This window comes from Arachis hypogaea, chromosome 20 (assembly GCF_003086295.3).
Source record: "Arachis hypogaea cultivar Tifrunner chromosome 20, arahy.Tifrunner.gnm2.J5K5, whole genome shotgun sequence".
Lineage (NCBI taxonomy): Eukaryota > Viridiplantae > Streptophyta > Magnoliopsida > Fabales > Fabaceae > Arachis > Arachis hypogaea.
Genome location: NC_092055.1, coordinates 8827640 through 8840597, shown reverse-complemented (window position 1 = coordinate 8840597; position 12958 = coordinate 8827640). Strand labels below are relative to the sequence as shown.

The window sequence follows — 12958 nt, the reverse complement described above, 5'->3', positions numbered from 1 at the left end:
ATTTAGATTATTTAATTTGAACCTTGACAATTAGTATGAGTGATTAAAATAATGAAACAAAGATTTTGCTAATGTTAACAAAAATCAAATTGTTCTTGAATGTGCATTTAGCTTTAGTCATATTTAGTTAGTTGATAAATCAATGTTTAATTTTGATTGGTTTTCATAGTTTATTACATTTTTAATGTTCAATTTGCATGCTAATTATTAGATAATTAATTGATTTCTTATTTCATCATTTTTTTATATTTGGTTGTCGAATATATATTTACATGAGCTTGTGTTATTTTAAATCAAAATGGATGATATAGACCAATCAGAAATATATGATCTTTCGATAAATTTATTCAGTCAAGTTGGTTCTGTTATTGATCATCCTTTATTCTTGCAAAGTGAGATACAAGGTACCCTCTCTTTCTTAAATTATCTATTATTCACTAATAGTAAAATAGAATTCTTATTTACTTAGTGCTAAGAGACTCCATTGTGCTTCTGTGATGAGATATTATTCAGTCAGTGTAAAATAGAAGTAGTGTTTTATGATATGTTTTTTTGACAAAATTTAAAGGAGTCAAGTATTTAGTCTATATTATATCTGTATGCTAATGGTTTATTCATTTTATGTTGAATCTATTTCGTGTCATATAATTGAGATGAAATTCTTTTATTGTTGTGCATATTTTTTTTCCCGTTTATCTTTACCAGGTTGCCTTGATGTTGGTAATCCTAACTATGAATGTTCAATCTGTGGCGCGTGTTTTTGGTTATTAGAACGTGTTGAAAGAGACTCTACAGTTAATCATCCTATTTTTATTGTTTGTTTCTCAAAAGGAAAAATTCAGTTACCTTATCTCCGAAAGCCCCCAGATTTGTTATATAATTTGATTAACGGACATGATAGCAAGAGTTTGTATTTCCAAAAAAATATTTGATTTTATAACAGTATGTTTGCCTTCACGTCTCTTGGTGGTAAGGTATTGGATTCAGTGAATGATGGGAGGGGTCCACCGCAGTTTATAATAACTGGTCAAAATTATCATCGGATTGGAAGTTTGCTCCCAGATGCTGGTCAGAAGCCTAAATTTGCGCAGTTATATATATACGACACTCAGCATGAGATAATGCATAGGTAGCGAATCTTTGGGTATGTGTGTTTGAAATTTTGTTGTTTAGTCTTTTTATTGTATTTTCCTGATGTTTTAGTGTTATTTCTATTGGAAAACAGGTTTATAGCTGTGATTTCATAGTTATATTGTGTTTTTCTTCCCGTTATAATGTGTTATTAATCATTTTTTGGTAATAATGATGTATCAAAATATATGATAATTGTATTCTGTGTGGTTTTTAAATATATTTTTGTGGTTAATGTATATTTTTTTTAGGCAAACATCTGAGATAGATAAAAAATTGATAACTGAGTTGATGCAAATGATCGATACTCATAATTTTATAGCACAGTCATTTCGAAGAGTCAAAGAATTCTATCAGTGTCATCCATCTGAGATCTTCTGTTTGAAGTTGTATTCGCAAAGGAAGGTTGATCGAAGAATTTACAGTGCTCCCTCTTGCGATGAAGTTGCTGCTTTGATTGTTGGAGATTTTGATTCGTCGGATCATAGTCGTGACATTATTGTTCGATTTACTGGTGGTTACCATATGGCGATTTTGATTGCAACGTATTTATGAAACTCATGCTCTGTATTGGCCCTTACAGTTCCTTTGTTGTTTCCATATGGCGAGGATCGTTACCAGCTGAACATTGCTTATCGAGGTGAACAGCCTGAATATGTTCCTGGAAGGAGAACAAGGGTTTCCCTCAGGGAATTCATATGTTTTCGTCTCCAGATTAGGGAGCACGAAGATGGAATTATTCACAAGTGTAGGCGATTATTTCAACAATTTGTTGTTGATTGTTTCACCATGATTGAGTCCCAAATGTTGTATGAGATTAGAATGAAGCAAAGTATAATTAGAGGAGAAGTCCTTTAAGGAATAGAGGAGGCTATGCGTCGTGGCGATGATGAAGCTTCTTCAATTGGGACACGAATCATTTTGCCTTCTTCCTTCACTGGTGGTAGACGTTATATGTTTAACCGTTGCCAGGATGCCATGGCAATTTGTAAACATTTTGGCTATCCAGATTTATTTCTCACTATTATGTGTAATCCAAATTGGCCTGAATTTCAATGATTCACAGAGCGAGAGCGAATTCCCATTGCTGATCGTCCTAAAATCTCTTGTCGTGTCTTTCATGCCAAGTTGAAGTGCCTCCTTAGCAATCTCAAGGAAGGTGTGTTTTTTGGTCCACTTAATGCATGTATGTTATTTTCTCGCTTAGCATTTCAATTTCTGTCTGTTGTCTTCGGACATGTAGTTGTCTGGCTTCTTTAGGATGTTTTTATATTTTTTAGGTATGTATACTATTGAGTTCCAAAAAAGAGGTCTACCGCATGGACACATGTTACTTTGGTTTAACGGGGAAAGCAACTTACAAAGTGTTGAAATTGTTGATGAATTCATCTATGCCGAGCTACCCAATCCCCAGAAATTTCCATCTCTTTATAATGTCGTCACCAAGTACATGATCCATGGTTCCTGCAGTCGACTTAGACCGAGTTCTCCTTGCATGAAAGATGGTAAGTGCTCAAAATTTTATCCGAAAAGATTCGTTGACCAAACGAGCTTTGATGAAGATGGGTATCCAATATATAGACGTCGTAATATGGCTGTGACAGTGAAGATCAATGATGTTGATATTGACAATAGATTTGTTGTGCCCTATAATCCACTACTGTTAATAAAATATCAAGCTCACATAAATCTTGAGTTCTGTAACAAGTCAAACGTCATTAAGTATCTTTTTAAGTATGTCAATAAGGGTCCGGATCGGGTGACTGCAACTATTGGAGAAACATATGATGTTGGTGAATCTTCTCAAGTGGTTGATGAGATCAAACAGTATTACGATTGTCGTTATTTATTACCGTCTGAATCGATGTGGAGAATTTTTGCTTATGATATTCATCATAGATGGCCATCGGTACAGAGGTTGACTTTTCACTTGCCGAACCAGCAACATGTTGTATTCGATGATGCTGATATCACTACTCATGTTTATTTGCGCAACAAAGATTTGATGACGATGTTACGGGTTGGATGATGGCCAACAGGCGGTTCGCGGAGGGGCGGTCTTTAACATATGTTGAATATCCAGGCAAATTTGTGTATTGTTCGAATAGCAGGGAGTAGAAGCCAAGACAGAGGGGATTCTCAATTGGAAGATTGAGTTTCGCTCATCCCTCATCTGGTGAACTTTTCTACATGCGGATGCTTTTGAATGTGCAGAGAGGTTGTACCAGTTTTCGAAGTATAAGAACCGTGAATGGTGTTACTTATGATACAGTTCAAGAGGCATGTTTCGCCATGGGATTCTTGATAGATGATAAGGAGTATGTTTCTGCTATTAAAGAAGTCGCCGAGTTAGCGTCAGCTGCACAGCTAAGGAGGATTTTTGTGATGTTATTGCTATCTGGTTCCATGGGAAGACCTCTAGCAGTTTGGGAACAAACTTGTGCTTATTTGTCTGCTGATATTCTTTATCGCAGAAGACATGAGCTGCAATATCCCGGTAAGAATTTTGTTCATGATGAATTTATTATATGGCAGGCAGGCACACACGCACACACACAGTACATAAATGATATTATGGTGCTAATATTTATTAATTATCGTTAAACGTAGATCTAACGATGAGTCAGGACGAGTTGCAAACATTTTGTTTGTTGGAGATTGAAAAACTATTGCAGAGTAACGAAAAATCATTGAGAAATTATGCTAGCATGCCGGTTCCTAATAACTATTTAGTCTCTCTATTTAGCAATTTGATGTTGTTGCGTGAGTTGCAGTATGATACTGTTTCGAATATCTTAAAGTTAAATAAAGAACAGAGGGTGGTCTACGATAAAATTATTGATTGTGTTTCGAATAAGGGGCATGAATTCTTTTTTGTGTACGTGTTCGGTGGCACTGGAAAAACTTTTTTATTTAGAGTTTTGTCAGCTAGATTGTGATCTGAGAAAAAGATTGTTATAAACGTTGTTTCTAGTGGTATTGCTTCTCTGTTGTTACCTAGTGGTAATACGGCGCATTCTATGTTCAATATTCCTGTTGAGCTGACTGAAGACACTGTTTATCGGATTAAGAAAGATAGTCCAAAAGCTGAGGTAGTCTGATTGGCCGATTTGATTATTTGGGATGAGGCACTGATGACTAACAAATTAGCATTTGAAGCGCTCGATAGGACATTGCGTGATATAATGATTTTGGTCTCTGATAGGAATAAAGATTTACCTTTTGGTGGGAAGGTGGTCGTTCTTGGTGGTGATTTCAGGTAGGTGTTGCCAGTTATTCCAAAAGGTTCTCGTGCTGAGATTGTGATGGCTTCCATAAATTCTTCTGTTCTCTGGAAATACTGTGAAGTTTTGCGATTGACAAAAAATATGAGGTTAGCAAGTGGATTGGAACAATCAACTGCTCAGGAGTTAAGGTCGTTTTCAGATTGGATACTTCAAATCGGTGAAGGTCGATGTGGAACTATGGTCAATGATAAAAAATTTTTTGATATTCCTTCTGATATAATCATTCCTGTTTTGGAAAATCCGAAGATATTGTAAATACAATCTATCCAAATTTGGTTCAGAATTTTCGTGATCCAAGCTTTTTCCAGGATAGGCCAATACTGGCTTCGACTGTCGAGAATGTTGAAGAGATAAACAATTATATAGTTGACTTGTTGTCCGGTGAGGAGAAAAATTATCTCAGTACTGATTCGATATGTGGTAGTGATGCCTATTCTGATGTTGATGTTGATTGGATAAATGTTGAATTCTTGAATCATATTAGGTGTTCTGGTCTACCTAATCATTCGTTGAAGTTGAAAATAGGTGTGTCTATTATTTTGTTGAGGAATATTGATCCAGGTGGGGGTTTGTGTAATGGGACTCAACTTGTTGTGCAAGATCTAGGGACAAAGTGATCGGTGCAGATATTGTTTCTGGTAGCAATGTTGGGGATAAAATTTTTATCACTAGAATGAATTTGATTCCTAGTGATACGGTTATACCATTTAAATTCCAACACCGTCAATTCCCAGTTTCTTTGTCGTTTGCGATGACAATCAATAAAAGCCAGGGTCAGACATTATCAACAGTCGATTTGTTCTTGCGTCGTCCTGTGTTTTGTCACGGTCAACTTTATGTAGCTCTTTCCCGAGTTAGGAATAGAAATGATCTTAAGATTTTACTTTGTGATGAAGGATTAATTGATCCTACCAGGACTGAAAACGTTGTATTTAAGTAAGTTTTTGATAAGATATAATGTAGTTTTTTGTTATATTTTCCAATCTTATCTATGTAATTTATAGTTTTGTTTTGGTCTATGTTTTCTTTAGAGAGGGACATCTTCTTTGGGGTATGTCTAAAATCGTCTTAAGCATTTTGTGTGCGCTAGATGCACCATCTTTTATGAACCATTAGATTTTATTAAATGAAAATCAAAGGACGTTATGAAAGAAGAGTATTCTTTTTCTTTTTTTTTTTACTAAAGATATGAGACTCAAACCCGCAACCTCTTAATTGAGTATGGGGAGACTATGCCATTTGAGCTATTACTCATCGGCTAAAATTTGGAAAGATAGGAGACTCGAACCCGCAACCTCTTAATTGAGTATAGGGAGTCTATGCCATTTGAGCTATTACTCATGATGAAAGAAGAGTATTCATACGCTTTATAAATATAGAATATATATTAGTATATATATACATAAATACATTTTAATACATAATATTTTAAAAATGGCAAGTATAATCTTTTACTTTAAAATGAATATAAAACATATCAATACATATAAAAATATTTTTCATTTATTAAAATTAATTATTATACTATACTATGTTTAATAACATAATATAAGAAATTAAAAATAAAATATAACGATTTTATTAATAAAAAAACAATTATTTATCTTTTTATAGAAAGAACAGTCAGATGATACCAATACAAATTTGATTTTAATTTGTCATAAAAAAATTTGATTTTAATCTAAATTAGACTCTATCCATATAGTTTTATTTTATTTTTGTTATTTCTAATATATATATTTAAGTATTATATATTATTAGTAGTAACTTTTTTATAATGTCATATATCAATTTTCCTTGGCACCTGTTTACATAATTTGTAAGAAATAAGAAAATACAAGTTAGAATATACCTTTCTAATTTAATTTTTAATAGTTGAACACGTAAAAATTTATTCATAAATAATTTAATAGTTACCCGTTAAGAAAAAATATCATCAATCATAATTATTTTAAAATGATCATCCAAGTTTTATATATCAATTTTTCTTGGTGCCTTTTGTCTTCTATTTTTTTATTATTATTTTGGTTTTAATATTTAGGCCAAATTTTAATTTGATGTTTAATATTTTAGTTCAAACTAATTTTGGACGAGTTTAATATTATTTCACTCTTAAATTTGATACAAATTCTTTGTATTAGAAAAGATTTTGTATTAGAGTATTGACATTTAAAGTACTTAATTATGCACTAAATTAAAATGTTATGTATTTATTAGAGTTTATCCATGTTCTTCTTTTATATTAACTTTTGATTTCTGTGTAATATAATCTAATGGTCTATATAAATATGGCATATTCTATAAGCACATAATTGTTGTACTCATTTAAAAGATACCCTCTTCTTTAGTGGATAAAATTGATGGTTCATATTTTCATATTTTATTTTGATTCTTTTTTTTTTTGTTTAAAAAGTCATTTTTTAAATACAGTTATTTTATCCAGTATCAAAAAGTTACTTGACTATGTGGTTTTGAAAATATTAAATTTTATTAAAAAACTTGATTATTTACTTTTTTAAATCTAATATTATTTTTTCTAAAAAAACAGAAAGAAACTATATTGTTAATATATCAATAAAAACAAAATATGACCATTTTATTAATAGAAAACAATTATTTATCTTTTTATAGAAAGAACAGTCAGATGATACCAATGCAAATTTGATTTTAATCTATCATAAAAAAATTTGATTTTAATCTGAATTAGACTCTATCCATACAATTTTATTTTATTTTTATTATTTCTAACATATATATTTAAGTAATAAATATATTATTAGTAGTAACTTTTTTATAATGTCATATATCAATTTTTCTTGGCACCTCTTTACATAATTTGGTTAATTTATCCAGATCTCAATTGATTTTGTTCTTTTTTCTTTTTACTTAAAACGTATTTCTTTTAACAGATGAACCAAATATTTCTTTTTTAAAAAAATTAATTTAAATTGTTTTTTTAATACACTGAATTTGTATACAATTAAAAAATTAAATATTTAAAAGTATTGATATTTTTTTTACTATTAGTCTAACAACACTTGGTTGCAAGATTTTGTTTTTATTAATATAATCATCTCAATCCAAGCATAAACGTAATTAAAGTGAGATAATATGAGTTATTCTAATTTTTTTTTGCAAAATTCATCAGTTTCACTTGATTATGGATCCTTAAACCACGTTACTAGCTCACCCCATCTCCTCCATCCCTAACCCAATTTTCATCGGACACACCATGTCGCCACCCCCATCCTCAATTGAGGCTTCGGCTTCTCTCCTCGGCTTTGGCCACATGCACAGAAGCTATGGGTATCTCTGCGATTCCATTCGATCCTACTATGAGGGTCCTGTTCTATTCGTCGCGTCTGTTCCTTCTCCCCAATGTGCCTCTGTCTCTCTGTCTCCATCATACGTCATTCTCCATCTCGATTTTACCGTTTTGGATAGCAGACGTTGCCACCACCGTTCAAGAGGTATATGTGGGCTATCGTTCCATTTTCCTCCTTTTCAATCTCTTTCTCGATTCCTTCTCCAGTTTCATTTTTTGTGTGTGTTAATTGTTACTTTTTTTCTGGATTCATCCTTTAATTTTGAATTGTTTGGTTTCTGATTTAATCATCGTCATTGTTACTTATTTTTGTAAATCAATGGTTCTCTCCTATGTTTGTGCTTGATGATTGGATTTTTGATGGTATAGAATTTCACAAATGAATTCTCGTTGCAAGTATAGTTTCTAAACCAATCACTAATCCTTTCATACAAAAAGTTGTTTGTCACTAGTACAAACCCCTAAAATTTATAAACCGAAGTATTGGACCTCGGGTCGTTCTCCCTAGGAATTACAATAAAGTGTCTTGTTATTGGTTATGAGTTATTTTGGGGTTTTGGATAAGAAGCATGAAAAGTAAATGGCAATGAAAATAAACTAACAACTAAAAAGCACTTGGCAAGGTTGTGAGAATTAGAAGTCCTATCCTAGTTATCCTCCTCGATTGTGACCACAATTGTCCATTGCTACCACTTAGTTAACCTCTAATAATGGAGGAAAGTCAAGTGGATGAATCAACTTGATTCCACAAGTCCTAGCCAACTCCCAAGGGATAGACTAGCTTTAGTGGTATCTAAATCAATTAGCAACTTCTAATTATCAATCAACAAAGACATTAGATAACTCAAGCGTCACTAATTACTCTACCATAGCCAAGAGGAACAAAATCTATACTAAAATCCAACCAAGCATTTCATCAAACACTTGGAAGGCATAAAAGAAAAGCAAAGTAAATTGATAACAAAAATAGAATCTAACAACAATTATGGCAATGAATTAACAACAACAATCAAAAGGAACACAATTATTATGAATTACCTCTAATTGAATTGAAAGAAAATAGAAGGAGCAAAAGTAGATCTACAACAAAACATAAGAACAACATAAAGGAAATTATAACAAAAGAATAGAAGAAGAATGAATGTAACAACAAGGAATTGAAAGGTAGAAGGAGATGAAAGCATGAATTAAAATATAGATCTAAGGTTATTGAACTAAACCTAATCCTAATTCTAGAGAGAAGTGAGAGCTTCTCTCTCTAGAAACTAACTCTCACTACTAAACTAAGCTAAAACTAAACTAATGGTAACTAACTTCTAAAGTATGAAAAGTATCTCATTCCCCCTTCAATCCTTGACTTAAATAGCATCAGAAATGAGTTGGATTGGGCCCACAAGGCTTCAGAATTCGTTGGCCACGTTTTGCTTTAAGTGAACCAGGTGGCAGCAACGGCGCGTGCGCGTACTATGCACGTACGCGTCATCATGAGCGGTTCAACCATAGCAAATCTTATATCGTTTCGAAGCCCCGGATGTTAGCTTTCCAACCCAACTGAAACCGCATCATTTGGACCTCTGTAGCTCAAGTTATGGCCGATTAAGTGCGAAGAGGTCGGCTTGACAGCTTTCCGGTTCTTCCATTTCTTCATGAGTTCTCCAACTTTTCATGCTTTCTTTCTTCATTCCCTTGATCCAATCTTTGCCTCCTAAACCTTAAATCACTTAACAAACATATCAAGGCATCTAATAGAATCAAGGTGAATTAAATTTAGCTATTTTGAGTCCTAAAAAGCATGTTTTCACATTCAAGCACAATTAAAGGAGAATATACAAAACCATGCTATTTCTTGAATAAATATGGGTAAAAGGTGATAAAATCTCCAAAAATCAATACAAAACAAACCGTCAAATTGGGGTTTGTCAACGCTCTTGGTGTTTGTGTGAAATAATTTTCTTGTTGGGGGGTTTGCTCATTATAAATTATATAATTTTCTTTGTGCTATTGGACTAAAGTTAACTGTAGTGGTAGGTATAGTTGACTGATAAAATTTTGTTTTTACTTTATTGTGAATTGTCAAATCAACTATATATGTTAGGTATTTAGTAATTTGGAAGAGGCCTCTTCCCATATTATTTTTGCTCTTTTCCCATGAGTATTTGGTTACTTGTGATATCTTCCTAAATGATGTGTGTAGCCATATCAATCCATATATGCCTATTAGTCTATCTCTGTCCCATATGTGAAGCTTACATTGTAAGCTTTAGCGTTTGTTAACTTCAGGAGTTTATAACTCCAATTCATCTGTTTATCTTCTCATCTTAGTTCTGAATTTTTCTCTCTATATTTTCTCTTTTTGGTGTTCTTATCCTATATATATTGGGAATGAATAATCATGTTGATCTGGTGGAGAAAATCACTCCGTGAAGAGAATCATGGAAAGTGCATGTTAAAGTTGTGAAGTTGTGATACCACAAGAATCTTGCTTTGGATCCTTCTCAAAATCTGTTGCATATGGTGTTAATGGATGAGAAGGTCAGTTTTATTTGATGTTAGGATTTCTTTAAGTTGTTGCAACTTTTTTTTTTAAATATGCAGAAGGGAATTTTTTTTTGGTTGCAAAGTGATATCTTTTTGTTGTTTTATTTTTTTAATCAAATGTTTTTATGCTATTTGGATACCTAAATAAGTTAATAAATTCAAAATATGAAGCATTTTTTTTCAACTGCAGTTACACAAGATCCAAACAACCATTAGAGATCAGCTTATACCAAATTTTGCTGTCTCTCCAAATGAAGGAGATGTGTACTTGATGACCCATTTTACAGTTGTACCAAACACTGGTTTGAACAGAGCGACAAAACATCGGTTCAGACTTTTGTTCCAATACAAGACCTCTGTTGTTTCTGTGGTATCTCTAAGGATACCTCATTCGGGTTTGTGTTTTACATCAATAGATGAAATTGATCAAAGGACAAAGGACAATGATTTCCTCATTGGTTCATACAAGTTTCTTGCTCTTCCCTATTAGAATCATAGTATTATGTTTTAAAAGTGTGGTTTCTGATTCAAATTTGTATATGTTTCAATCTAATTATTAGATTTTGTTGGGATCATTACTGGTGTTCGAAAAGAAAGAGATGTAGCATCATATGGCTAGCTGATCAAAGCAGTTGTGCTAGAAGTTTTTACTGATGGGTAATATCTCACTGACTTTCTCCCATATCAGTAGTTAGCTTCTATTAATTCTATCTTTTTTTTGTTCCAGTCTTTATGTTTATAACAATAAATATATAGTTAGATCCTTTTGATCTTTTGAAACTTATTTGTTCAGCAAAAAGGTACAATGCAATGTATTTGGAAATGCTTGTGATCTGTTAGAATATGATAACTTACAAAAATATCCAAGATCTCCGCTGATTGTCCTCGAGTCTTTTAAAATCAAAGCAATTGAAGGTTAGTTTCAGGCATATTCATCGAATTTTTACTCTAATATTTACTTTTCTATTTTTTATCTTTTAATTTAAATATGGTTTGAGGTTAATAAAGTAGGATTCTTGCATGCAGGTGGGGTAATCTTGCAGAATGTGATAAATGTCTCTAGGTTATTCATTAATCCCGGCATTCTTGAGTCTGTTGAGTTCCTAAGCAGGTTAGTTGTGATAAAAAAAATTGTAAACCTACAACCTGCTATGCTTATTTTGTTGGTATTGATGTATATGTTTTGTTTTATGAAGATTTGTTATTGTATCTTGTATGTAGATTTAGTGTAGCCAGTTATGGATTCTCAAGACTTGTGACTAATGAGCTTGGATGTTTAGTTTCTAAAGTTGATGGTGATTATTTCAATGGCAAAGAGATCAGTAATATTCAAGATCTTCATGCAGATAACAGGGTACTATTTTAGATTGGCAAACTCTCCATTTAATACTTAAACTTGAATTTATTAAACATGTGTGTCGAGTTTCGTAATCTGGTTTGTTAATCATTATTCTACAATATATCATTGTTTTTAAAATTTTACAGGATGGTCATTACTTTGTTATTGGGACAATTAAGGAAGTTATGGATGAACCAAATTGGTGGTACTACTCATGTGTATGTGGTCATGCCGTTGTTGAGCATGAGGATCTCTACCTTTGTGATGCTTGTGGTTCACGTATTGAACATGTTATGTTCAAGTAAGGTTCATATATAACTCTATTATGGAATAGATTAAGTATCAATCTTTTGGATTTTTTGTTTGTTCTTTGTTATGCACAACTATTTGTGTTGTTAAGTAGATTTCTTGGTTTTAGTTGTTATTCTTGGTTGTTAATTGTGTTAGATATGGGATTCGGGTAAAGATTCACCATGGTGGGTATGCTGTTTTGTTTGTTCTGCTTGATAATGCGGCAACAAAACTATTTGAAAAAACATGTTCTGAAGCATTTTTCAGGATAGAAGAAGAATTTCCTGTTGATCCTAATGTGCTTGCAGTATGAACTCTTTCATAGCGAACTTCATTTAATCTTTATTGCTCCGGGTGCTTTAAAATTGTAAATGTCTTTAGTCATAATCCGGAACCAGTTGCAACCGATGATTATATCAATGTATGATTCCTCACCCTATATTAGAACATGTTCATGTAATTTTTTATTTTTTTCTGAATCTATGCATCGGATACTTATTCAAACCAAATTATTCCAGGCAAGGCTTCACGGTCCCATTTTTTCACCAATCTATGACACCTATTTGCAGTATGCAACTGGGAAAGATTACAAGACTCAAGTAGTGTGTGATAATTCTATTCAATCAGAAACTATTGAAGATATTATTACTGATCTTATTTCACCTAATCGCTGCTATTCTGATGCTGAGAACGTATATTTTTTTTCCTCATTTGCAATAAAATATCTTAGATCATTCGTTTTTGTTATTCTTGTTATATGATATGCTGAAAAGTTAGTGAATGATAGTTTTGTAAATTATTTGAAATTTGAAATGCTGTAATCATTTTTTCTTTGCTGGCAGGGTGGTTTCATTTTTATTCTGGGAACTATATCATCTGTTTTGAAGAATCATAAGTGGTGGTTCTCAACTTGTTTATGTTGTTTTCTTGTGTCAGCTAATAAAAATATTTTATCATGTGATCTATGTCAGCTTCAATGCATTGATGCTGTCCCAAGGTGTTTTGTTCTTTAATTTTATTTTGTTTTGGGAACTAATTATTATTTCA

The 12958-nt window shown here is 32.4% G+C and overlaps 1 protein-coding gene across 1 annotated transcript; it reads left to right on the top strand.

The window, feature by feature from the left end:
- Window positions 1-298: 298 nt before the first annotated feature.
- On the top strand, window positions 299-4232 carry LOC140182929 (uncharacterized). The gene is made up of 11 exons (XM_072230900.1): window positions 299-404; window positions 706-763; window positions 944-1129; window positions 1204-1296; window positions 1383-1645; window positions 1715-1963; window positions 2198-2290; window positions 2412-3151; window positions 3346-3628; window positions 3742-4009; window positions 4106-4232. Exons 1-11 carry the CDS (start codon window positions 299-301, stop codon window positions 4230-4232), a joined length of 2466 nt encoding a protein of 821 aa, XP_072087001.1.
- Window positions 4233-12958: the final 8726 nt, after the last annotated feature.

Bases quoted from the DNA above. Each gene is read 5' to 3' on its own strand.
- LOC140182929 (XM_072230900.1), top strand. From the start codon at position 299: ATGGATGATATAGACCAATCAGAAATATATGATCTTTCGATAAATTTA. The intron at 1,130-1,203 runs GTAGCGAATCTT...CTGATGTTTTAG, and splicing joins CAGCATGAGATAATGCATAG to TGTTATTTCTATTGGAAAAC. The intron at 1,646-1,714 runs GTGGTTACCATA...TGGCCCTTACAG, and splicing joins CATTATTGTTCGATTTACTG to TTCCTTTGTTGTTTCCATAT.